The sequence below is a fragment of the Mobula birostris genome, chromosome 13 (genome assembly GCF_030028105.1).
Source record: "Mobula birostris isolate sMobBir1 chromosome 13, sMobBir1.hap1, whole genome shotgun sequence".
Lineage (NCBI taxonomy): Eukaryota > Metazoa > Chordata > Chondrichthyes > Myliobatiformes > Myliobatidae > Mobula > Mobula birostris.
In genome coordinates, this window is record NC_092382.1 from 66,077,526 (window position 1) to 66,104,792 (window position 27,267).

Below are 27,267 nucleotides of genomic sequence, written 5' to 3' on the forward strand. Positions count from 1 at the left end.
AGTTTATTTACACGGCTGCGACTAGAGACCTATGGCTGTGGCTCAAAAGAGGGGAGCCATGGAGTCATAAGTAGCTAGCCATCTGGACACAAGCTGGGGTCTGATCAGCCCCGGCTGGATCACCTGGAGGAGGTTGTATGATGTTGAAAGACCCGAAACACCCGATGATTCCAGGAACATCACTGAAGATATGTCCAGAAACATCGGTAGATGTATGTACACAGCAGATTATTATGACCCTCCTGGCATTGATGGTGGTATATTCAGAGTCAGTAATGTTATTGAATCTCAGGAGCAGGTGATTAAGCTTTCCCGTTGCAGATCGATAAACGGCCGGTAGTGCGTGGCTGGATGAGTGGGTCGTTTTCAGACTGGAAGGGGGTAGCGTTTGGAGTACCCCAGAGATCAGTCCCTGACCACAGTTGTTCACAGTTTAATGGCCTGGCGGAGGCAGCGAGATGTGAGATGCCCCAGTCTGCTGGTGACGCAGCAAGAGCGGAGTTGGGGGAGGGGAGGCTATTCACATGCAATTTCGTAGTTTTGCAATCAGTACATAGTGCACTGTGGGGCTGCAGTGGCGGGATCCATTGCTGGGATCAGTACACAGTCACTGTGGTCTGTGAGGATTTTGTGAATTATGCGCCATTCTCCAATTTAGAATCTCAAGCCGGGGAGCAAGGGCTATCGTTTGTATTTGACAACCCCGCGTTGATGTAGATAGGAGCATTATATCACAGACCGCCCCCCCCCGCACCCCCGACTGGTGTTGTAGACAGGAGCATTGTATATGTAAGTTGTATTTATGGCATTGAGATATCCAGACACTATAGCCCTCCACGACCTCTCTATCCAGGCCTTTCAATATTCGACTTCATTCGTAAATTTGGCCACACGGCCATCAATACTGTCATCCGATGCATTGACATAGAACGTAAACAGAAACGTTGCCAACACAGACCCCTGTGGATGTCTGCTGTAGTAATCTCAGGATTACTGCCTGCGCCACGTGTTAGTGATGTAAAAATAACGTGATCAGGCGTATTAATGTGTGGCTGAGAGACTTGTGTTGGGGGCAGGTCTTCAGATTCCTGGATCACTGAAGCCTCTTCCGGGGAGGTACGACCGGTACAAAGAGGACGGGTTACACCTGAACCCAAAGGGATTCAATATCCTAGCGGGCATATTTAAGAAAGCTGTTAGTGAGGGTTTAAACGAGTTTGGCAGTGGGAGCGGGTTTGCAACAAGAATGTCCAGGTTGTGAGGATCTTTGAGTACACGGCCTGCTTTTCCGACGCAGGGGAAGTGCAGGAAGAGTCCATGGAGCGGAGGCTTGTTTCTCTGATGTTCTCTGCTCTCCAAAGTTCTCTGCAGTTCCTGGCAGTCATGGGCAGAGCAGTAGCCATACGAAGGCGTGAAGTATCGACAAGAAGCTCAGAGACCTCGGCCCTCACCCTGCCTTGTGTAGCTGGATCCTGGACTTCCTGTCAGATCGCCGGCAGGTGGTAAGAGTGGGCTCCCTCACCTCTGTCTCTCTGACCCTCAGCACTCATACCCCACAGGGTTGTCTCCTTGCCCCCTCCTCGACTCTCTGTATTCCCATGACTTGTGTCCCCACCCACAGCTCCAATCTGCTAATCAAATTCGCTGATGAAACTGCATTGATTGGCCTAATCTCAATTAATAACGAGGCAGCCTAAAGATAAGAAGTCATCACCCCGATACAGTGGTGTCAAGAAAACAACCTCTCCCTCGTTGTGACAAAAACAAAGGAGCTGGTTGTGGACTACAGGAGGAATGGAGATAGGGACCAAAATTCAACATTTCCAAGTCTGTTCTGTTATTGACACAAAATGCACATTTTAATATTGATCAGGACACAGTGTATTTTATATATTGTTAATGACATAAAACGTATTTATAGATTGTTACTGACAGAGCATCGTATAATTTGTGTTCCGTGTGTTATCTGAATGTACTTGCCTGTGATGCTGCCACAAGTCAGTGTTTCTCTGTACCTGTACCTTCCCGTACTTGTGAACTTGGCAATAAGTTCAACAGGACCTGAGAAATCTCAATGAGATTTGATTAGTGATGATGATCTTGGCAGCTCGGTTGGTCGAATGTATGAGACAGTACACTGTTAAATGCAAAACCCTGAACGGTGTTGATGATCAGAGGGATCTTAGACTCCAAGTTCATCGCTCCCTGAAAGAGACTGCACAGATTGATCCGGTGGTTAAGAAGGCAAATGACGCGGTTGTCTTTATTAGTTGAAGCACTGAGTTGAAAAGTCGGGAAGTTGTGTTGCGGCTGTTGCGAGTCTGCGGTCGGACTGTGACTGTGTCTTTAAGAGCGCCGGAGTGAGGAGGCGGGACTATGACGTCAGTCACAGGCTGACGGCGCTAACTGTGGATTTAACCATAAGAGAGAGAGAGCGATCTGCAGACAGGCAGTCGGCCAGTCTAAAGAGAGAGAGACTGGAAAAGCTGATAGCTTCAGTTTGTCACAGCTGAGGCTTGGAACTCTCCTATGCTCTTGATCATCGGTACACGGAACCACAATGAATGTGTGTGGCTATCACTTCGTACAATCGATAGGAGTGAATTTTGGAATATCTTGGGGGACTGCTTGTGTTAACCCTTGCCTGGGTATGTTGAGTGGTAACACCTGTAAAACGGTATTCCTGTGACAGGTCACTTTCGCTGATAACTCGTATGTGACTTTGTCGAGGGCGCAGAGGAGCTTTACCAGGATACTGTCTGGATTAGAGGGCATGATCTGTAACGAGAGGTTGGACAAACTTGGGTTGTTTTCTCCAGAGCGGCGCAGGCTCGGGTGAGACTGGATAGACGTTTATAAGATTACAAGAGGTAGAGATAGAGTGGACAGACGATATATTTTTCCTGGGGGTTGAAATGTCTAACACATTTAAGATGAGAGGAGATGTGAGCTGCAAGTTTGTTTCTATCTACATTACGACAGTACATTGAACTGATATACGACAAAACAATAACTGTAACAAAGCATTATGGCTGCAGAGAAAGTGCAGTGCAGATAGACATATGGTGCAGGGTCACGTCGAGTTACATTGCGAGGTCGAATCCATTTTATCGTACTGGAGACCATTCATTTGGCTTATAACCACAGACAGGAAGCCGTCCTTGAGCCTGGTGGTACGCACTTTAAGGCTTTTGTATCTCTTCCCCGATGGGGGAGCGGGTTTGCAGCAAGAATGTCCAGGTTGTGAGGATCTTTGAGTACATGGCCTGCTTTTCCGACACAGGGGAAGTGTAGGAAGAGTCCATGGAGGGGAGGCTTGTTTCTCTGATGTTCTCTGCTCTCCAAAGTTCTCTGCAGTTCCTTGCAGTCATGGGCAGAGCAGTAGCCATACGAAGGCGTGAAGTATCGACAAGAAGCTCAGAGACTCGGCCTTCACCCTGCCTTGTGTAGCTGGATCCTGGACTTCCTGTCAGATCGCCGGCAGGTGGTAAGAGTGGGCTCCCTCACCTCTGTCTCTCTGACCCTCAGCACTCATACCCCACAGGGTTGTCTCCTTGGACCCCTCCTTTACTCCCTGTAGACCCATGACCTGTATCGCCACCCACAGCTCCAATCTGCTAATCAAATTCGCTGACGACACTACATTGATTAGCCCAATTTCAAATAATAACGAGAAGTCATTACCCCGACACAGTGGTGTCAAGAAAACAACCTCTCCCTCATGGTGACAAAAAAAAAACAAAGAAGTTGGTTGTGGACTGCAGGAGGAATGGAGACAGGGACTAAATTCAACATTTCCAAGTCAGTTATTGACACAAAATGCACATTTTAATATTGATCAGGACAATATATTTTATACATTGTTAATGACATAAAACATACTTATAGATTGTTACTGACTGAGAATCGTATACTTTGTGTTCCGTGTGTTATCTGAATGTACTTGCCTGTGATGCTGCCACAAGGCAGTGTTTCTCTGTACCTGTACCTTCCCGTACTTGTGCACTTGGCAATAAATTCAACGGGACCTGAGAAAACTCAGTGAGATTTGATTAATGATGATCATCTTGGCAGCTCGGTCAGTTGAATGTTAAAAGACACTGTTAAATGCAAAATCCTGAACAGTGTTGATGATCAGAGGGATCTTAGACTCCAAGATCATCGCTCCCTGAAAGAGACTGCACAGATTGATCGGGTGGTTAAGAAGGCAAATGTCATGGTTGTCATTATTAGTTGAAGCAATGAATTCAAAAGTCAGGAAGTTGTGTTGCAGCTTTATAAAACTAGATAGAACACATCTGGAGTGTTTCATACAGTTCTGGTCGCCCCAATTCTAGGAAGGATGTCGGGGCTTTGGAGAGGGTGCCGAAGAGGTTTACCAGGATATTGCCTGGATTAGAGGGCATGAGTTATTACAGAAGTTTGGACAAACTTACTCTGCCTGCGGTGGGAGACTCTATCGGTCACGTGATCCCGTTTGCCCCTCCCATTTAACTGCAGACGGGCAACATCTGCGCGTCTGTTTCCGAGGCCCCGCCCTCCAGATGACGCAACATTCACTTTGCGCATGCTCAGTGTTGTCTGCGGGCTCAGGAAGGGATCCTCGCCTCTTGGGTTGGGAGCCGGGGGTCGCGATCATTGTCTGCGAGCCGAAGATATCACTTTCCCATCGGTGAGTATTGAGACCGATCCCGAGCGGGGTGATCCGATGTTGGCTGCGAGCCCCGAACTGAGGGCCAGTTCCTCATTTAACTTGCAGTTATCTGGGTTCGTCAAAAATGTGTAGACTTCACTTAATCTGCATTGAACGATCCAAACCAGGAGCCCGGTCTCTCTGTTTCTGCAAAATTGAAATGGAAGTCCCGCCAACAGGTCACATGAGGCTGTGTGCGCAAATCTGCCCCGCCCTCTGCTTTGTGACGCAAGATCACGGTGTGTGTTAAAGCAGTCCCCGGATGGGTAGTGATGCTTCCTCCATATTGTGTTGGGGAAATCTGATGTTGGCCACTGAGTCCCATTAACTCCCCCCAACTCTCCTCACTTCCTGAGGCTCCTCGCATTTGTCCTTGAGCTTCATGGCTGTTGTGTCTTTTCCCAGATTGGGGTGGGTGAGGAAGGAGAACTTCCCAGGTTGTGGGGATCTTTGATTTCACTGCCTGCTTTACCAGGGGACTGGGAAGTCTAGAAGGGAGAATGGTTTCTGTGATGTGCTGATCTGTATCCAAAGGTCACTGCAATTCCTCGCAGTCACGGGCAGAGTAGTTACCATGCAAAGGTGTGAAGTGTCCGGATAGGATGATGTGTTGATGAAGTGAGGTTGGGTGAGGATCAAAGCATATGTGAAAGTTCTTGTTGTTTGTTCTAACTTTGTCATTTTAGAATTTTTATACAGTAGTCTGTGCTATTAATTCAGTATCTGTGTATTGCTGGAGGACCATCAGTGATTGTTCTCGATCCCTTCTCCCACCTGGTTCCATCTGCTTATCCCTGCCCATCTTGTTCAACTACTGTCCAGTCTTGTAACACCACCTCCCACACCCCCCCCCCACCCCACCTGCTTCAGAGATACCCTGCTCTACGGACAACGTGGCAGAGCAGGGTATCTTGCAGGGGACTTTAAATCACACAAGTTTGGATTCATTGATGAAATCTGTTAAATTTCTTTCGTTCACCCCCTGAAATCATTAAAAACGTCCATTAAGCAGCCTTTGAATACAAACTCTCACGCACATGTGATGTTATTCTGGTGCCCCCACATAAAACCATGAGATATACCGTAGGAGCAAAATTAGGCCATTTGGCCCATCGCACCTGCTCTGCCATTTAATCATGCCCGTTCCAATTTTCCTTAGTCCCAGTCTCCTTCCTTTTGCCCATAAACTGTCATCATCAAGAATCTAGAAACCTCTGCCTTTGATATCCATAAATACTTGGCCTTCACAGCTGCCCATGGCAAAGGATTCCACAGATTCAGCACTCTCTGGCTAAAGAAATTCCCCCTCATTCACCTTTCTAAAAGGACGTCCCACTGCCCCCTTTATACTGAGATGACATCCTCTGGTCTCCCAATACAGGACACATCCTCTCCATATCCACTTGATCAAGGCCATTTACCATTTGATAGGATTCAATGAAATCATCCTTCATTCCTCTGAGTACAGGTCCAGAGCCATCAAATGCTCTTCATATGACAGGCCATTCAATTCTGTACACATTTTCGTAAACCTCCTTGGAACTCTCTCCAGTATTAGCACATCCTTTCTGAGATAAGGGGCCCAAAACTGCTGAGAATAATCCAAGAGCTTTATAAAGTTTCAACATTACATCCTAACTTTTATGTTTTAGTCTTCTTGAACTGAATGCTTGCCTTCCTCACCACAGACTCAACCCACAAATTAACCTTTAGGGAATCCTGCACAAGGACTCCCAAGTCCATTTGCACCTCAGATTTTTTTTGTACATTCTCTCCATTTAGAAAATAGCCAACCCTTTCATTTCTTCCAGTGAAGTGTATCATCATGCACCTCCCAACACAGTATTCTATCTGCCATTTCCTTGCCCATTTTCCTGATCTTTCTCTGGCCTCCCTACTTCTCCAAAATGACCTGTCCTTCCACCTATCTTTAAATTCCCTGCAAACTTTGCAACAAAGCCATCAATTCCATCATCCAAATCATTGGCATATAACATGAAAAGAATCGTTCCCAACATAGACCCCTGTGGAACTCCACTAGGAACCGGTAGCAAGCCAGAAAAGGCTGTCTCTATTCCCACTCGCTTCCTCCTGCCAATCAGTCACTACCTTTTCCCTGTAATAACGTAGGCTCAGAGTTTGTTAAGGGTTCTCACGTGTGGCACCTTGTCAAAGGCCTGAAAATCCAAGTACACAACATCAACCAATTCTCCTTTGTCTACCCTGCGTATTATTTCTTCAAAGCATTCCAACAAATTTATCAGACAAGATTTTCCCTTGAGGAAACAATGCTGACTCCGGCCTATTTTATCTTGTGCCTCCAAGTACCTCGAACTCACATCCTTAACAATCGACTCCAACATCTTCCCAACCACTGTCAGATTGAGTGGCCTATAGTTTCCTTTTTTCTGCCTCTCTCCCTTCTTAAAGAGAGGAGTGACATTTGCAATATTCCATTCTTCCAGAGCCATTCCTGAATCAAGTGATTCTTGAAGGATCATTACTAATGCCTCCACGATCTCTCTGGCCACCTCTTTCAGAACTGTGGGCATAAACCATCAGGTCCAGGTGACTTATCTGCCTTCAGATCTTCAGTTTCCTGAGAACCTTCTCTTTTGCTGTGGTCCTTTCTGTACAGGTCCCACCTTCACTGGAAGAGAGCCATGGAACAAAAAGTCTTACCCCTCTCCTTCCCTCCTCCCACCACAAGCCTGATGTCATGCATGGGTTTGCTACACCAGGGTCTGGCGTCATGTGTATGATTCCTTATGTTAGGGTTCCCCAAACTTCTTTGCACCGTGGACCAGTTTAATATCGGCCGACGGGGGAGGGTGTAGGGGGGATGTTCAAGTTCAACGTTGTGTGACAGGGAATGAGGAAAGGTGCAGCTGACTCATATCACCAAATCATATCATTTCCATTCTCTCTGTGTCCTTCATCCTCACTCTCTCTCATCTCCTGTGGTCTGCGCCCCAGTGGTTGGGGACCACTGCCTTACATCTGTGGGTTTGTTTCTCTTGTTTGTGCTGTTTAATATTTTTTTTCCATTCAGACAAGGGAGACACATCCAGATCTGTCACATTCTCTCATTGTGGGTGGGGATTTTTTTTCATTGACTCTATTCCAGTGTTACAAATTGCCGAAGGGCAGCCAATGTTTCGAGGTATATAGCCCTATTAATGCAAGAAGGAAGCCTTTTCTGTTTTTCTGGGCTTCTCAAACATTTGTACACTTCAGTGAAATCTTCCTCCAGAAGTTCCAGAGGAGAAGCTCAGTCTGTCTAATATTTCCACACAATTAAAGTGGGGAATCGTTTATTATTGTCATGTACCGAGGTTTAATGAAAATCTTGTCTTGCATACCATCCTCTCAGATCAACAAATTACAACAGTAGAAAATAGTAAAACATTAACAGAGTGTAACAAAGCATTATGGTTACAGAGAAAATCCACTGCAGGAGGACATATGGTGCAAGGTCACGTCGACTTACATTATGAAGTGAAGAGTCCATCTTATAATGCTGAGGAATATTCAGTTTGCGTATAACAGCAGAATGGAAAATGTCCCTAGGTCTGGTGGTATGTTTTCTGTTCTTTTGTTTTCATTTATCTTCGACCTGATGGGTGGTTGATAATCGATAATGTCTGGTCTGGAGTTCTGGGAATCTTTAATTATGTTGGCTGATTTACTGAGGCTGCAGGAAGTATAGAGAGAGTATAGAGAGAGGCTTGTTTCCATGATGTGTCCACAGTTCTATTTCTTGAAGTCAAAAGAAGAGAATAGCTGTGCAAAGGTGTGAAGTATCCGGATGGGATACTTTTTATGGAGTAAGCTTAAATTTGCCGGATCAATAACCACACTACAAACAGTTCTTTACTTTATCCTTTTCACCAGTTTATTTCTTCGAACTCAGCCGGCGAGAAGCTCAGAGCCAAGCATCAGAGGGACACAACTCCTCTCCCTCTGGCTGCTCATGATGAATCTCTGTCCAACATGCAGAAATGTTACAATTATAGAACTAATGAAATAAAGAGCACTTTAGTTCAACTGGTATTCCCACCAAGGCTGTTGGAGCAAAACTTAATTTCTTAGATAAGAGAGTCCACTAAATCAGGGTTTTAAATACAAATGAATGTTCTGTCCAATCCTTATTAGTTATTCTCTTTCGTTAGACACTTTGTTCAATTCGTGTCTCATGAGAACTCAACTCTACATAACGTTCCCAAGAGATATCTGTGAGTCGTTAATCTAAACAAGCTGCAAGCAGATTCCTCAGTGAAAGACAGAACAGAAATTTGCACACTATCCAGAACAAAGCACACATAAGTTTGGACTTAGTTTTAACCCATTATTTACAAGAGTCCAAGAATCATTTCTTACATCCCCCAATACCCTTAAAACTTCACCACCAGAGTGTTGTAGCAGATAGTTGCCTCTCTGACTGAAAACCTGTGACTAGTGGAGTGCCACATGGATCAGTGCTGGATCTGTTGTTGTTTGTCATCTATATCAGTAACCTGGATGATAGTGTGGTTAACTAGATCAGCAAATTTGTGGATGACACCAGGATGGGTAGTGCAGTGGACAGCGAGGAAGACTACCATGGCTTGCAATGCGATCTGGACCGCTGGAAAAAATGGGTTGAGAAATGGAAAATGGAATTTAATGTAGACCAGTGTGAGGTGTTGTACTTTGGTAGGAGCTGCCAGGGTAGGTGGTACACAGTGACCGGTATGGCACTGAGAAGTATTGTAGAAGAAAGGGATATGGGAATACAGGTCCATATTTCACTGAAAGTTGTGTCACAGTTCAACAGGATGGAAAAAAAGATTTTGGCATATTGGCCTTCATAAACAAAAGTGCTAAGTAAAGGAGATGGATGTTATGTTGACTTTGTACAAGACATTGGTGAGCCATAATTTGGAGTATTGTGTGCAGTTTTGGTCACCAACCTACAAGAAAGATGTAAAAGAGATTGAAAGAGTTCGGAGAAAATTCACAAGGATTTTGCCTGGTCTGGAGGTCTTGGGTTATGAGGAGAGATTGAACAGGTGTGGGCTTTATTCTTTGGAATGTAGAAGATTGAGGGGAGATTTGATGGAGGTGTACCAAAATTATGAGGGTTATAGATGGGGTAGATGCAAGATGGCTTTTTCCAATGAGATTGGTTGGGACTACAACCAGAGGCCATGGGTTGAGGGTGAAAGGTGAAACATTAAGGGGAACATGAGGAGAAACTTCTTCACACAGATGGTCATCCAGGTGTGGAATGAGCAGACAGCCCAACTGGTGCATGTGAGCTCAATTTCAACATTTAAGAGCTTGTATAAGTACCTGGATGGTAGGGGTACAGAGGTAAATAGTTTAAATAGTTCAACACAAACTAGATGGGCTAAAGGGCCTGTTTCTGTGTTGTACTTTTCTATGACTCTGTGACAAGGACATGAAATAATACTAATATTCATGTAGTTCCTTTTAACAACTGTGCGCACCAACCATTCATCTGGGCAGGAAACGTTTACGTGGCTTTAAAACTGTGGCACCTTACATTGACAGTAGATAAAAGAAAATCCCAGCTGCACGTCAACAAAGGCTATTTGTGTGAGTGTGTTTCAGTTACTGTGGGGCCAGGCACCCGTGCAGCTCAGTGGGAACAGGGAATAATACCAATGCAGAGTGTTAACTAAGCCAAGTCACAGACTGGAGACGGCAGAAATATCCCATTCTTATAGAGACAAGAAGAGCATCAGAGAGTTTGATGGTCATTCCAGATACCAGCACTGTGCCCATTTAGAAGAGAATTTCTCCCTCCAATTTGGGTTGAACTTCACTGTAACAGTGAGATACCAGATCACACCTTGGCAACTAAAGTGATCTCATCTGAAATGTTGTCCTTCACCCACTGGTGAATTTTATATATTTTTTTCAGGTTAAAAACGACAAGGAATTTATCTACGGGAATCGCGAACCCAACACACCAGTTTTGCTGTCTCTGTCCACGTATATCCAGAAGTGGAGCAAGGGATTCACTCGATCATCCTTCCTGCTCAGACTCTGGGGAGGGTTTACTCAATCATCCTTCCTGCTCAGACTGTGGGGAGGGATTCACTCGATCATCTAACCGACTGGCATGTCCGTCAGTTTACACAGGGGAGCAGCCGTTCACCTTTTCAGACTGTGGGGATTCAAGGTCATCTCATGAAGGTACATCAGCAAGTTCACACTGGGACAAGGCCATTCACATGTTCTGCATTTGAGAAGGGATTCAGTGGGTCTTCCCACCTGTGGACACACAAGTCAGTTCACACTGGGCAGAGGCTGGTCATCTGCTGAATTTGTGGGGAAGGATTCACTCGGTCATCTGACCCAATGGCTCACCAGCCAGTTTGCACCGGGGAGAGAACGTTCACCTGCTCAGACTGCGGGAAGGGATTTATTTGGTCATCTCAACTGAAGGTACATCAGCGAGTTCACACTGGGGAGAGGCCGTTCACCTGCTCAGAGTGTGGGAAAGGATTCACTCAGTTATCCAACCTACAAGCACACCAGTCAGTTCACACTGGGGAGAGGCCATTCACCTGCTCAGACTGTGGAAAGGGATTCACTCGGTCATCTCAACTAAAGGAACATCAGCGAGTTCACACTGGGGAGAGGCCATTTAAATGTTCAGACTGTGGGATGGGATTCATTCGGTCATCCAACCTATTGGTACACCAGCGAGTTCACACTGGGGAGAGGCCGTTCACCTGCTCAGTCTGTGGGAAGGGATTCACTTGCTCATCTAAACTGAAGGTACATCAGCGAGTTCACACAGGGGAGAAGCCATTCACCTGCTTAGACTGCGGGAAGGGATTCACTCGATCATCTCAACTGAAGGAACATCAGCTAGTACACACAGGGGAGAGGCCGTTCACCTGCTCAGACTGTGGGATGGGATTCACTCGGTCATCCAACCTGTTGGTACACCAGCGAGTTCACACTGGGGAGAGGCCGTTCACCTGCTCACTCTGTGGAAAAGGTTTCACCTTATTATTTCACCTACTGAGACACCAGTCAGTTCACACTGGGGAGAGTTCATTCTCCTGCTCATTCTGTGGGAAGACTTTCACTCAGTCATCCAACCTACAGAGTCACCAACGACTTCACACTGGGGAGAGGCCATTCATCTGCTCAGACTGTGGGAAGGGATTCACTTGGTCATCTCATCTACTAAAACACCAGCAAGTTCACATTGGATGGAGGCTGATCACCTGCTCAGACTTTGGGAAGAGATTCTCTCAGCCATCTCCACCAAATATGCATCATTGAGTTCACACTGGGGAGAGGCTGTTCACCTGCCATGAATGTGGGAAGTGATTCACTTAGTAATCTAACCTTGTGACACACTACCGGGTTCACACTGGGCAGAAAGTTTCAATAAGCTGCATGCTGGATATTCGTCCATCACCGTTGCTGAATGCAATTTCGAGAGTGACTGTCGGTGCTGAAATCTGCAACTATTGCTGCTGCTCACCACACCCAGTTCTGCACCCTGGTCACTGGGCATGGGAGGAGTTTCTTCTGCTGCACATTCACCTTTAATAGGACTGGAGTTTAATATTCTGGATCTGAGACAAATAAATCAGTTCTATTTTAAACTCTTATCTCCGGTACTTAGTGAATTTATAACACAACTAGCGTACAATAGAGTCATCCCAGGCCGGCTGGACCCTGTCAGTTGCATGACAGTCCTTTTCAATCCTCCCCTGTTGTTCCCCTCTCACTCTCCCTGTGGTGATGGCTTCCAAACAGTCACCAACCTGTGGGTGAAGAGGTTTCCTTTGAATTTTCTGCAGACTGAAGAAGTCAAGTTGACTGCAGTTCTGTCTGAGATGTTCTTCACCACTCAAATCTCTGGGCTGAGGAAGAATGACATTGGTAGTTAACGTCCTTATTCACGGCTCATTTCCACATTATGGGTCATTTTCCCTGCTTTGAAAGGGTCCTTAGAAATCACCCCTGTCCTCTAAAGACTGAAAGCAGAATGGGAAACCATCAGTTGGATGTTCAACGAAGCAGGGTCAGAAACCAGAGGTGGGCACATGGCAGAGTTTGGGGATCTGGACGATGGTCGGGGTAAGAACGTATGATGAGGAGAAGGGAATCCGCAACAGGCCGTGGCAACGAATGACAGAGTAGCAACATTTGGAAGCTGAGTGACGGGGAAAATCTTTCGGTTGTCTGACTGATGACACAAACAATATCTGTGCTGAGGTGCTCCACTGGTCGAGGAACATGTGTGTGTTGGGAATGGTTTTATCTAGTGAGGGAGTTGTTCCTGCTTGTTTATCCAGTAATATTATATCCGGATGGTTATTATGGATTGTCCTATCTGAAAAAATGTATTGATTATCATATAATTTGTAAGATTTTGACTCTAAAACTGGATCAGGCTTGAATTTATGGTGCCTTAATGAAGTGATGGAGGGCATTCATGAGTCTGTATTTTAAATCAAGATTTTGGTGAATGATATTTGCGACTTGATTGTATATTTGTAAGTAATCAGATTAAGTTAAGCTGCTGCAGGATCCTGGAATGTGGCCTTTTATATATTGGCGAGACCCGACGCAGACTGGGAGACCGCTTTGCTGAACATCTACGCTCTGTCCGCCAGAGAAAGCAGGATCTCCCAGTGGCCACACATTTTAATTCCACATCCCATTCCCATTCTGACATGTCTATCCACGGCCTCCTCTACTATAAAGATGAAGCCACACTCAGGTTGGAGGAACAACACCTTATATTCCGTCTGGGTAGCCTCCAACCTGATGGCATGAACATCGACTTCTCTAACTTCCGCTAGGCCCCACCTCCCCCTCGTACCCCATCTGTTACTTATTTTTATGCACACATTCTTTCTCTCACTCTCCTTTTTCTCCTTCTGTCCCTCTGAATATACCTCTTGCCCATCCTCTGGGTCCCCCCCTCCGCCCCTTGTCTTTCTTCCCGGACCTCCTGTCCCATGATCCTCTCGTATCCCCTTTTGCCAATCACCTGTCCAGCTCTTGGCTCCATCCCTCCCCGTCCTGTCTTCTCCCATCATTTTGGATCTCCCCCTCCCCCTCCAACTTTCAAATCCCTTACTCACTCTTCCTTCAGTTAGTCCTGATGAAGAGTCTCAGCCTGAAACGTCGACTGCACCTCTTCCTACAGATGCTGCCTGGCCTGCTGCGTTCACCAGCAACTTTGATGTGTGTTGAGAGGAATTGAATTGATTGCAGAGCTGCGCTATTCCCATTGGTGTGAAGCGATGTCAATCACCGGTTACACCCAATAGTAGATGCGGACCAGCCAAGTGGGCGTTACCCCTTCTCCTGCTGGAAAGCGAACTGCCCGTTAAAGCGGAACAAATCTAAAAGTAAATGTCCGCTTTTTGATTTATTTCCATTTCCCTCCGAGGGAAGTTGGAGCGTTTGTGAAGCGTCTCCTGCGGCCGGAGTCTGATGTATCGCTGAGAGGTAGGAGGGGACCGCCCGGCCCGTCGGTTTGATGCCGGTTCCCCGGGGAGGGAGAGGATGAAGACGGTGAGAGAGGGGGCGGACAGGATGTTTGTCCCGGTGGGGACAGGAGGGGCTCATCTGTGGAAATGTCTGAGCCCACGGTAGTGGCGATTCACCACATTGGGGGGCAAACACTGGCAGACTGTTGCCCTGCAATCGGGGCCAATGGTCCGGGCAAAGTGACAATTATTTGTGCTTTGTTGAGATTGTACCAGGAATATGGTGTAAAATCCCGCTCCCCACACTAACACGGGTTATACAGACCAAAGAACAAACTGCCGGAGGAACTCAGTGGGTCGGGCAGCATCTGTGGAGGGAAATGGACCGTCAACATTTCGGGCCGAGAGCCTCCCTCTGGACTGAGAGTGGACGGGAAATAGTCAGAGAAAAGAGGTGAGGGGTGGGGATGGGGCAAGAGCTGGGGAGTGAGAGGTGGGTCCAGGTGAGAGGGAGGTGGGAAGGTGAAAATAGTGACAGGAGTGGGAGGTGAGTGGTTGGGGCAACACGCGGCTGCAGAAGATGGAAATTAACTCCATAGAGGATTAACAAAGAGGTTAGAGAGTATTTGTTATAGAGAGTGCAATGAAGATTCACCAGACTGATCCCTGGAGTGGTGGGGTCATCATATGAAGAAAGATCAAATGTGATAACCCTTTCATTTAGAGAACCGAGGGCTGAGAGGTGAACACATTGAAATGCACAACATCATTACCGGTTGAACCAGGGATCCCAGTCTCTGAAAAACAGGGTGGACTGTCCGGGACTGAGATGAGGGGAAATGTCTCCACTCCTAGGCTGGTGAATGTCTGTAAATCCCCACCACAGAGGGCGGTGAAGACTCAGTGATCGTCCTCACATAAAACAGAGGCCAGCAGATGTGTGGAGACCGAAGGGATCGAGGAAATGAGGATCGGACAGAAACATGTGGCTGAGATGGGAGAGCAGCTGCCATCTTGTTGATGGTTAGAGGGGCTGAATGGCCACAGATTCTGTTTCAGTGTTCCTGCAGATACACCAACAGCTTCACACTGGGAAGCGGCCGTTCACCTGCTCCGTGTGTGCAAAGAGACTCATTCAGTTAACCCATCTTGTGATGCTCCAGTGAGTTCACAATAAATAGAGGCCACATTTCTGTCCGGAGTCAGCAAAGAGTTTTACTCAATCATCCCAGCTGCTGCAACACCAGCAACTTCACATCAGGGAGGAAGTTCAAATCAGCTCTGTGTTAAATGTTTAACCATCACGGTGACTGAAGGCAGCTGCAGGTTCAGGAGGGACTGTTACTGTCAGAATCTGCAGTTCTTGTGGCTGCTCATCGCACCCAGGACTGACCCCTGGTCACTGAGCATTGGAGGAGTCCGTTCTGCTGATGTTAGCCTTAAACTAGACTGGTGTTTAATATTGTGGATCTGTGAAAAATAAATCAGTTCTGTATCAAATCCCGTGTCTCAGGTACTTACTGTCTCTGCCACACTCACAATGTATACTAGAGAGGCCACTCGGCCCATCTTGTCCCTGCCCATGCTTCTGTTCCATATCAGTATTTTAAAACCAATCCCTGCCGCTCCGCTGTCACTCTCCCTGTGATGACAGGTTGCAACTGGTCACCACTCCTTGGGATAGGAGATTTCCCTTGAATTTCATAGAATCATAGAAATCTACAGCACATTACAGATCCTTTGGCCCACAATGTTGTGACGACCATGTAACTTACTGTAGAAACTGTCTAGAATTACCCTACCGCATAGCCCTCTATTTTCCTAATCTCCATGTACCTATCTAAGAGTCTCTTAAAAGACCCTATTGCATCCGTCTCTGCCACGTCGCCGGCAGTGCATACAACACACACACCACAATTTGTTTAAAAAACTTAGCTCTGACATCTCCTCTGTACCTACTTCCAAGCAGCTTAAACCTATTCCTCCCTCATGTTAGCCATTTCTGCCCCGGGAAAAAAAGCCTCTGTCTATCCACACGGCCAATGTCTCTCATCATCCTATACACCTGCATGGATTTCCTTCATGCTTCTCTCTGGGCTGAATAAGACGATGAGCTCACTGTGGTTTGATGTCCTTCAGAGCTCTGGATGAAGTTGGTTAAACGCCTTCTTCCCCGCTCTTTTCAACGTTTTCTGTCATTTTCACTCATTTCAAAGGACTGTGTCTCAGACAATTGGGTTGTTGCAATGCGCCTCGAAAGTCTGACAGCAGACTAGGGAGTGAATCTTCGATGGTGCACAGTCCGAAACCAGCCTGAGTCAGGGCTTTGGGGCTCCAGAAAGAGATGGGGCCGAGAGTTTACAAGGAAGAGGAAGAAGAGGAATCAGACCAGCAGGATGTGGCTACAAATGAAAGACCAGAAACATTTTGAAACTGTTTGTTTGATTGAAAGAAAAGGTGGTGAATTTCTGCAAAATACTGGAGGAAATCAACAGATCAGGCCGCAAATGTGGAGAGGAACAAATAAACAACGTTCAGGCCAAGCCCCTTCAGCATGCATTGGCTGTGTACTCCTCTGCTTCGTTGCTGCCTGAACTGCAGGGTTCCTCCAGCATTTTATGTGTTTGTGTCCACATCTCCTGCAACAGCAGAATCTCTTGTGTTTCTTATCTGCATTTGTAAGAACTTCTACTTTGGCATTAAACACGCGGAAAGTGTAAGTGTATTGTTTTATGGGAGCTGCTTTCTGCGTTAAAAGAGCTGCTGAGTTTTCTACACAAAAAAAAACTGAGGTATGGACATGGAACCTGTGCTTGCAGAAACTTTTAATGGCACCATGATTACCCAGAAAGCTCTGCGCTGCAGTTTTCGCCGTCTCTGAAGCACCGATCAAATGCGCAGGCGTCAGGGTTGCGGCGGGTCCCGAATATCACGCATGCGCAGTACACAAAAGGCCTCGGTTATCGCTGCCGGTGAGTGTTTCTCTGGGCGACCGTTTTCACTACCGACTGAGGGGCAATTGCTGTGACTCCGGAAACTGTGGCCTGCAAACTCGGGACAGTCCTGCTCTCTTCCCTGTCTCTCATCCCCACGATCCCTGCACGGACCCCGGGGAGCTTCCGGCTGATGAGGGAATGGGAGCCGATGGATCTCTCAGACAAAGCTGAGCTCCAGCTGTCTGAATGCAATGATTAGGAACTCGGAGAAAGGGAACAAAATATTTTACATCAACTGTTGAGAAAATCACCTTTGTTCTGCCTCCAGTCACAAACAAGAGAAAATCTGCAGAGAGGGCACAGTTTTAAGGTGCTTGGAAGCAGGTACGAAGGAGATGTCAGGGGTGTTGTGTTCTTTATACGTACCGTGGGTTACTAATAACAAACATATTCTGACAGAATTGAACTTTTATTTGACAGCAACAAAACCACGTTTTACACCGCCATGCAACACACATCAAAGTTGCTGGTGAACGCAGCAGGCCAGGCAGCAGCTCTAGGAACAGGTACAGTCGACGTTTCGGGCCGAGACCCCCGAAATGTCGACTGCACCACTTCCTAAAGATGCTGCCTGGCCTGCTGCGTTCACCAGCAACTTTGATGTGCGTTGCTTGAATTTCCAGCATCTGCAGATTTCCTGTTGTCTGCCCGTGAGAACATGTTTTGACCCATTCTCTCTGGGTACGTAATGATACCAAATACCTTTGCCCTGGGCAACAAGCAGCTTTCACATCACAAACGTGCCAGACTCCAATGAGACAGACTACTGCCCTTCCCTTCATATTCATTGGCATTGCCATCAATGAGTTCACCACCGTCAGTCACCTGGGGGAGGGTTCAGGGGAAATATTTATGTACGATACAGAAACTGGTGTTACCTGTGTGTATTGTGGCGATGCAAAAATTGCTGGAGAATTTGCAAGTGGGAAGAAGTGGAGTGATATTTGGATATCTGAGTTTTTAAAGCATCATTTAACAAGCAAATCACGTATGGACAGTGTACAAAAGCTCTGGCGAGAAAATCCTTCATTACCCGCTGCAGGCCTGCTACATAGGTTGTGTGAGAGTGCGGATGAACTGAATCGAACCCAGAGGAGATCAAACTTTTTATTAACAGTGATTTGCTAGCTGTTAAAATGAATACCTCTCTATATAAAATTCAGTGTGCACATCTTATTGCCACTGGGTAAAAATTGGACAGCACAAGATATTTTTGCACACACTTGTCATTACAATTTAGAGGGGACATTGGTGGGAAGATGGGGAGACCTCCAGTGTCCCTGATGCCTTCACCTACAAGATGTGCATCCAGCTGCAGCTTGTAACCCTTCACTCTAAGGAGTTGGAGCTGGAAATGGATGAATTCTGGATCATCCGGGAGTTTGTGGGGGCGAGGTGGTGATAGCTATGACATGAAGAGAGGTGGGTTTCACCCAAGGTACAGGACATAGGAAACTGGGTGAGCGTCAGGAAGTGGAATGAGTTTAAATAGCCATCACAGAGTACGCTTGTGGCCATCCCACACAACAACAGGTGGACCACTTTAGATACTTTTGGGGGGGAGGGGGAAATTACCTGGCAGAAGAAAGTCAAAGCGGTGACAAGGGATTTGTTAGTTCGGGAATTAAAACTAGCAGAGGTCTAATATTCTAGTGGTAAGGCTGGCTTGTGCGAGTGTGGGGGGTCGGGGGTGTTGGTTAAACTAAAGTTGCAGGGGGGAGGTGGGAGGGAGAATGCTAGAACAGATAGTGGAGAGGGTGAATGGAATTGAATTGACTTCATTACTTAGATCCTTCATATACATGAGGAGTAGAGATCTTTATGTTACCTCTCCAGCTAAATGTGCAAGTTATAGTAATTTATAATAAATAGTTTGTACATAGGACAGTCAATATAACATAGAAATATAATTGTGTCAGCATGAATTAATCAGTCTGATGTCCTGCTGGACAAAGCTGTCCTGGAGCCTGTTGGTCCTTTTGCTGTGGTACAGTTTCCTGGATGGTAGCAGCAGGAGCAGTTTGTGTTTGTGGTGAATTGGGTCCCCAATATCATTTGGGCCCTTTTTACACACCTGTCTCTGTAAATGTCCTGAATAGTTGGAAGTTCACATCTACAGATGCGCTGGGCTGTCCGCACCACTCTCTGCAGAGTCTTGCGATTGAAGGAAGTAAAGGTCCCATACCAGGCAGTGATCCGGTCAGTCAGGATGCTCTCAATTGTGCCCCTGTAGAATGTTCTCAGGATTTGGGGGCCCACACTAAACTTCAATCATCTGAGGTGAAAGAGGCACTATTCTGCCTTTTTCACCACATGGCCAGTATGTACAGACCACATGAGTTCCTCGGTGACGTTTATGCCGAGGAACTTAAAGCTGTTCACCCTCTCAACCCCAGATCCATTGATGTCAATAGGGGTTAGCCTGTCTCCATTCCTCCTGTCGTCCACAATCAACTCCTTTGTTTTTTGTGACAATAAGAGAAAGTTTGTTTTCTTGCACCAGTCAGATGTTGTTCAGACCTCAGATAGAGTCAGCAATCAAATGGTTGAGCATGGTGCGATGAATGTGCTGAGCTGTGTATATCACAATGCAAGAAGCATCGTAGGAGAGCTAGATGAGCTCAGGACAGGGAATTATGATGTTGTAGCCATTACTGGGACTTGGTTGCACCCAACAGTCTGAGGGATTGAGAGGAACAAATTTGTAGAGAGATCGCAGACTATGCCAAGAAACAAAGGTTGATACAGTAAGTGATTTTAACTTTTCATATATTGACTGGGGCTCCCATACTGTAAAAGGACTAGCAGGGGTAGAGCTTGTCAAATGTGACCTTAGTCAGTCGGTAAAATTCCCGATGTAGAAGTGTGCAATAAGCTATTAGCAAATGGTCCAGAGCTAGTGACAGAAATTAGTGTAGGGGAACACTTTGTACCTGGTGATCATAATGCAATGAGATTCCAAGTAAATATGGAAACAGAGAGGTCTGGACCCCTCTTGAGATTCTAAATTGGAGAAAGGTATCTTTTTGAAAGGTGTACTTGGTAGCGGGAGTTCTTCAGAGGTGAATTTTGAGGGTGTAGAGTTTGTATGTGCCTTCCAAAATAAAAGTTGAAAGGTAACTGGTGCAGGGAACCTTGGTTTTCAAGTGATTTTGAGACTCCAGATATTTTGTTCCCCTAAATGCCTCAGACTGTTGGGTGCTAAGAAGACTCATTAATTACTACAGTATCATAATTCCACACCCTGAGCTCATCTGACTTTCTTTAGTTACCTTCTGTTGGTTTCTAAAAGCTCCCCAATGTTTTTTTTTCTATTATTTGCCTCTCGTTGGCTTTGGCTTCTCATTTCAGCCATGGTTGTGCCCTCCTGCCTTTACAATGCTTCCACTTCTTTGGGATGTGTCTATCACTCAGCTCCCGAATTGCTGCCAGAAACTCCAGCCATTGCTGCTCTGTTGTCATTCCTACCAGTCTCCCCTGACAATCAAATTTGCCCAGCTTCTCTGTCATAGAGACATGGAGAAGGTCAGTACAGAATGTTAGAGTGGATTTCTCCTTTTCCTGAATCTATAACAGCTCCTGCTTCCCTGAGGATGTCTGTTCCAAGGATCGTGCCCTCATTATTTGGACATACCCAAAAATACACTGGAAGCTGTACTCCCCCGATTTCTAGTATTTGCATCTCGCTTCTTTCTGTTTTTACTGTTTTTCCTCCTACACCCCTGATATAACTGGCCTGTCCGGTCGTTGGTAAGGGCAAGTCTGTTATCGCTACAGATGCCCCTGTGTCCACTAACATATTGCATTGCCGTCCCCCTAACAATGCCGTTATGTACATCCGTGAGTCACCAGCACTGGCCGTGAAGCCTGCTGCCACATCCTTCTCTGCCTTAAGAAGCGCTGTCACTAACTCCTTGATCTGATCAACAGTCAGACTGGTAGGGTGAGTGACTGGGTGTCTGCTGTCTCCTTCGCCTGGGTTTTCCCCCTCCCTTTTAGACACTGTCTCCAGCAATGTCCCGATAGGCCACAGCTGTAGCATATCAGCTCCTTCACTGCCTTATACCTGGTCCGGCAGTCCTTTACAAAGTGCCCTGGCTGCTGGCAAGCAAAGCAAACCCTCCGGGATATCACAGCAGCTGCATCCACTATACCCACTTTACGATTTATCTTGCCTTTTCTTTGGTCAATCTCACTGGCTCACGAAACTATCTCAGAGTAGTTGGACCCTACCATTATACCTAAATCTAAAACTTCTTGGTGGGCTGAACTCAGCCCTTCCTTCAGCATTTTTAGGAAGACTGGGTCGTCCCTCCCTGGGTTATCCAACCCTGAATACTCTTCGTACACTCGGTATTTACGTTCTGCGCAATCCATGGCTGTCTCGTCAGCCTTTTGAATCACTGCCATTATCATTCCCCAGCTACTCTCGCCTCCCCCCAGGCGCTGCCTCACTTCCTCTTTAAAGGAGCGATATCTTTCTTCATTACTGCCACTCCCGGTAGTTACCCATGTACCATCCCGCACCCCCTGGGCCATCCTGTCCCACATATTCCTCGGGCACTTGGCTTTCACTAACACAGTATATCTTTAGGGTGCATCTGGTGAATTTCAACCATTTCCTCGAGTTTGCGCCAGAATTCTGAATTCCCACAGGCGACTTTAAGTGAGGGCAACTCGGACAAAATGCTCTGTTTCTCCCCAGGGGTGAAGGGCTTATGAATAGTTGTAATCAAGGTCAAGGGCTGGCTCGGATCATCAGGGTTCTCAGCCTGACGTTGCCTGACTTCAATAGGTGCCATTCTGGTAGACTTATCTGGGTAAAACCTCTCCCTGAGATATCTCCATACTAATTCCCACACTACGCAAAATATAAAACTGCAGAGTACGTATTCCACAATCTGCCACTTTTGAGTACCCGAACTCTTGATGCCTGCTGTATTCCCTTGCATCACACTTGCACACGCATACACTAAAATGCAGCTCCCCGAACGAGTATACACACCCCCACGCTGACGTCTCGAACCGTACCGTTGGTTACCACCTTTCGCAACTGGTGGTTCAACTCTCACCAAGTTAACATGCAAAGATTCCTCACTTACATAAACACACATGCACACGCACACACTACTTTAATATCTACCAGTCATTTCTCCACGTTCGTGATACCTCATGTTCCCGTGTGTCCACCGACTGAACAGATCCAAGTGTGAGTGTTATTTTAGAAAAATACTCACCAACTTAGACTGCTAGGAACGCTGGCCACACGACGGGTCACGAAGGTATCCCACTCCTGACACCAAATGTTGTAGAGTGGATGAAATCACTGGAGAGACAGAGTCACTGGTAGATACAAAGCAGCTTCTTTATTCGACACAACAAGGTACAGCAGGCATCTTACGGACGGAGACGCTTTCCGCAGAAAGGTCTGCTAGCTAAAATGTGGGCTCGATATTTATATGCTAAACACAAAGGCAATTGCTACTTAAAAAGTTACAGACAATGCTTCCTTTTGAAGTTACATACAAACATCACACCTTCGATTTCATCCTTTCCTTCTGACGCCAACATGTCTGTGTTGGTGTCCACAGCCTTTAGTTCAATCCACAATACATTTATTTGGCATTTTACGCGCTAACATAGAAGACAATTAATATTTATAATGTATAGATAAGACTGTCTTCAAAACTACAGCATCAGGCACCAGAAGCATCTGGTATTTACACCTTTTAGGAAGCCCATCGTGGTGGACTCAATCCACAGTCCTTTGTCAAACAGTTAAAATAGAAGTCTGGTGGCCAAAGTCATTTAAGTGTTAACAAATCATCTACCCAAAAAGAAATCCACTCTAACACAGAAACATGCCCACACTGGAAGATCAGAATGGTAATCTATATGAGGAGTCAAAATAGATAGGAGAGATTTTAAATAGTGTTTTTGCATCCGTATTTGCTCAGGAGATGGACACAGAGTCTATAGAAGTGAGGCAAAACAGTATCATCTTCATGGACCCTGTACAGATTATAGAGGTGGAGGTGTTTGCTGTCTCAAGGCAAATTAGCGTGGATAAATCCCCAGGGCCTGGCAAGTTGTTCCCTGGGACTCTGTGGAAGACACGTGCAGAAATTGTCAGGACCTAAACACAGATATTTAAATAACCCTCAGTGTCAGGTGAGGTACTGGAGGATTGGAGGACAGCCAATGTTGTTCTGCTGTTCAAGAAAAGCTCTAAAAATAAACTAGGAAATTATACGTTGGTGAGCTTGACATCAGTAGTGGGAAGGTTATTGGAACATATGTGCAGGAAGCAGATATATAAGTATTTGGATCAATGTGGACTGATTAAGAATAGACAGTGTGGCTTTGTGCATGGTAGGTCATGGCTAACCAATCTTATAGAGTTTCTCGAGGAAGTTATCAGGAAAGTGGATGAGGGCAAGGCAGTGGACGTTGTCTACATAGACTTTAGCAAGGCACTTAATGAAGTCTTATATGGGAGGTTGGTCAAGAAGGTTTAGTCACTCAGCATTCAAGATGAGATAGTAAATTTGATGAGACATTGGCTTTGGGAGAAGCCAGACTGTGGTAGAAGATGGTTGCCTCTCTGACTGGAAGCCTGTGACTAGTGGTGTGCCACAGGGATCGGTGCTGGATCTGTTGTTGCTTGTCATCTATATCAGTAATCTGGATGATAGTGTGGTTAACTGGATCAGCAAATTTGTGGATGACACCAAGGTTGGGGGTGTAGTGGACAGTGAGGAAGGCTATCATGGCTTGCAGTGTGATCTGGACCAGCTGGAAATATGGGTTGAGAAATGGAAAGTGGAATTTAATGCAGACAAGTGTGAGGTTTTTGATAGGACCTAGGTCTTACACAGTGAATGGATGGGCACTGAGGAGTGTTGTTGAAGAAAGGGATCTGGGAATACAGCTCTATAATTCACTGAAAATGGTGTCACAGGTAGATGGGGATGGAAAAAAGAAAAAAATTTTGGCGCATTGGCCTTCATAAACCAAAGTACTGAGTACAGGAGATGGATGTTTTGTTAACGTTGTACAAGACATTGGTGAGATCTAATTTGGAGTGCAGTTTTGGTCACCAACCTGCAGGAAAGATATAATAGAGGTTGAAAGAGTTCAGAGAAAATTCACAAGGATGTTGCCAGGTCTGGAGGACTTCGGTTATAAGGGGAGATTGAACAGGTCAGGACTTTAGAACATTCCAAGGAATAAAGGGAGATTTGATGGAGGTGTAACAAAATTATGAGGGGTATAGATAGGGTAAATGCAAGCTGGCTTTTACCACTGAGATGGGGTGGGACTACATCCACAGGCCATGGGTTAAGGGTGAAAGGTGAAACGTTAAGGGGAACATGAGGGGAAACTTCTTCACACAGATGGTCATCCAGGTGTGGAATGAGCAGAAAGCACAAGTGATGCATGCGAGCTCAATTTCAACATTTCAGAGGTTTGTATAAGTACCTGGATGGTAGGGATATGGGAGTAGAAAGTTTAAATAGTTCAGCACAGACTAGATGGGTCAAAGGGTCTGTTTCTGTGTTGTTCTTTTCTATGACTGAGACAAGAACCTTAAGTAATACTAACATTCACTCTAATTCCTTTTAACAGCCGTGCAGACCAACCATACATCTGAGTAGGAGATATTTACATGGCGTTAAAACTGTGGCACTTTAAGTTAACAGTAGATAAAAGAAAATCCCAGCTGCACGTTAACAAAGGCTATTTGTGTGAGAGTGTTTCAGTTACTGTGGGGCCAGGCACCCATGCAGCTCAGTGGGAACAGGGAATAATACCAGTGGAAGAGTCAAACTGAGCCAGGTCACAGATTGGAGATGGCAGAAATGCCCCATTCTTTAGAGACAGGAAGAGCATCAGAGAGTTTGATTGTCATTCCAGATACCAGCACTGTGCCCAGTTAGAAGATGATTTCTCGCTCCAACTTGGGTTGACCCTCACTGTAACAGTGTGATGTCAGATCACACCTTGGTGACTAAAGTGATCTCATCTGAAATGTTGTCCTACACCCATTGATGGATTTTGTAAATCTTTTTTACAGGTTAAAAATGACAAGGAATTTGTCTATGGGAATCTCGAACACAACACGCCAGTTTTGCTGTCTCTGTCCAGATATTTAAGAAGTGGAGCAAGGGATTCACTCGAACATCCTTCCTGCTCAGAAAGTGGGAATGGATTCAGACAGTCATCTCAACTGAAGGTACATCAGTAAGTTGACACTTGGACAAGGCCATTTGCCTGTTCTGTGTGTGAGAAGGGATTCAGTCGGTCTTCTCACTTGTAGACACACCAGTCAGTTAACACTGGGTAGAAGCTGGTTATCTGCTGAGTTTGTGGGGAAGGATTCACTCGGTCATCTAATCTAATGGCTCACCAGCGAGTGCACACCGGGGAGCGACCATTCACCTGCTCGGACTGTGGGAAGGGATTCACTTTTTCATCTAAACTGAAGGTACATCAAAGAGTTCACACTGGAGAGAGGCCGTTCACCTGCTCACAGTGCGGGAAGGGATTCACTCAGGCGTCTCACCTACTGATACATCAGGCAGTTCACACTGCAGAGAGGGATTTCACCTGCTCAAACTGTGGGAAGAGTTTCCTTCACTCTTCCACCCTACAGAGACACCGGTCAGTTCACACTGGGCAGAGGCCGTTCACCTGCACAGTCTGTGGGAAGACATTCACTCAGTCATCCCACCTACAGAGTCACCAGCGAGTTCACACTGGGGAGAAGCCATTCACCTGCTCAGAATGTGGGAAGGGATTCACTCAGTCAGCCCACCTACAGAGTCACCAGCGAGTTCACACTGGGGAGAAGCCGTTCACCTGCTCAGACTGTGGGAAGGGATTCACTCGGTCATCCAACCTACAGATGCACCAGCGAGTTCACACTGGGGAGAGACCGTTCACCTGCTCAGACTGTGGGAAAGGATTCCATCAATCATCCACCCTACAGAGACACCAGCAAGTTCACACTGGGGAGAAGCCATTCACCTGCTCAGACTGTGGAAAGGGATTCACTCGGTCATCCTCCCTATTGGAACACCAGTCAGATCACTCTGGGGAGAGGCCATTCACCTGCTCAGAATGTGGGAAAGGATTCACTTGCTCATCTAAACTGAAGGTACATCAGCGAGTTCACACTGGGGAGAGGCCGTTCACCTGCCATGAATGTGGGAAAGGATTCACTTCGTCATCTCATCTGAAGGTACACCAGCGAGTTCACACTGGGGAGAGGCCATTCACCTGCCGTGAATGTGGGAAGGGATTCCATCGATCATCCAATCTAGTGACACACCAGCAAGTTCACACTGGGGAGAGGCCGTTCACCTGCTGTGAATGTGGGAAAGCATTCACACGATCATCACATCTACTGAGACACCGGTCAGTTCACACTGGGTAGAGACCATTCCCCTGCTCAGTCTGTGGGAGGGGATTCCATCGATCATCCAACCTTCATAGACACCAGCAAGTTCACATTGGGGTTAGGCCATTCACCTGCCCAGACTGTGGGAAAGGGATTCACTCGATTATCCTCCCTATTGGCACACCAGTCAGTTCACACGGGAGAGGCCGTTCACCTGGTCAGAATGTGGGGAGGGATTCGCTCAGTCATCTCATCAGCTGAGACACCAGCGAGTTCACATTGGGTAGAGGCCGATCACCTGCTCAGACATGGGGAAGAGATTCTCTCAGCCATCTCCACTAAATGTGAATCATTTAGTTCACACTGGGGAGAGGCCGTTCACCTGCTGTGAATGTGGTAAGCGATTAACTCAGTAATGTAACCTTGTGATACAATACCGGGTTCACACTGGGGGAAAAAGTTTCAATGAGCTGCATGCTGGATATTTGTCCATCACCGTTGCTGAATGCAATTTTGAGAGTGACTGTCGGTGCTGAACTCTGCAATTATTGCTGCTGCTCACCACACCCAGTTCTGCACCCTGGTCACTGGGCATGGGAGGAGTTTCTTCTGCTACATAGTCACCTTTAATGGGACTGGAGTTTAATATTCTGGATCTGTGACAAATAAATCAGTTCTATTTTAAATTCTGTCTCC

At 46.3% G+C, this 27,267-nt stretch overlaps 2 protein-coding genes across 4 annotated transcripts in view; both read left to right on the plus strand.

The window, feature by feature from the left end:
* The window catches only part of LOC140206916 (uncharacterized), a 79,112-nt gene extending 64,499 nt beyond the window's left edge, over positions 1–14,613 (plus strand). The window contains exon 3 of the mRNA XM_072275194.1: positions 11,318–14,613. Coding sequence (XP_072131295.1) covers positions 11,318–12,001 — 684 coding nt within the window. The 3' untranslated portion in view covers positions 12,002–14,613. The remainder of the gene's footprint in view (positions 1–11,317) is intronic.
* Positions 1–27,180, plus strand: LOC140206917 (uncharacterized). Of its 3 annotated transcripts, none has more exons than XM_072275197.1 (2): positions 1–212; positions 25,246–27,180. In XM_072275197.1, the coding sequence occupies exon 2, from the start codon at positions 25,570–25,572 to the stop codon at positions 26,605–26,607; it is 1,038 nt and encodes a 345-aa protein (XP_072131298.1). In that variant the 5' UTR covers positions 1–212; positions 25,246–25,569; the 3' UTR covers positions 26,608–27,180. The 3 variants fall into 3 exon arrangements, with proteins under 3 accessions (XP_072131298.1, XP_072131296.1, XP_072131297.1); XM_072275195.1 differs by lacking the exon at positions 1–212 and adding an exon at positions 4,553–4,672; XM_072275196.1 differs by lacking the exon at positions 1–212 and adding an exon at positions 17,471–17,492.
* Positions 27,181–27,267: the final 87 nt, after the last annotated feature.

Coding starts and splice junctions, on each gene's coding strand:
- LOC140206917 (XM_072275197.1), top strand. CDS start 25,570: ATGGCTCACCAGCGAGTGCACACCGGGGAGCGACCATTCACCTGCTCG.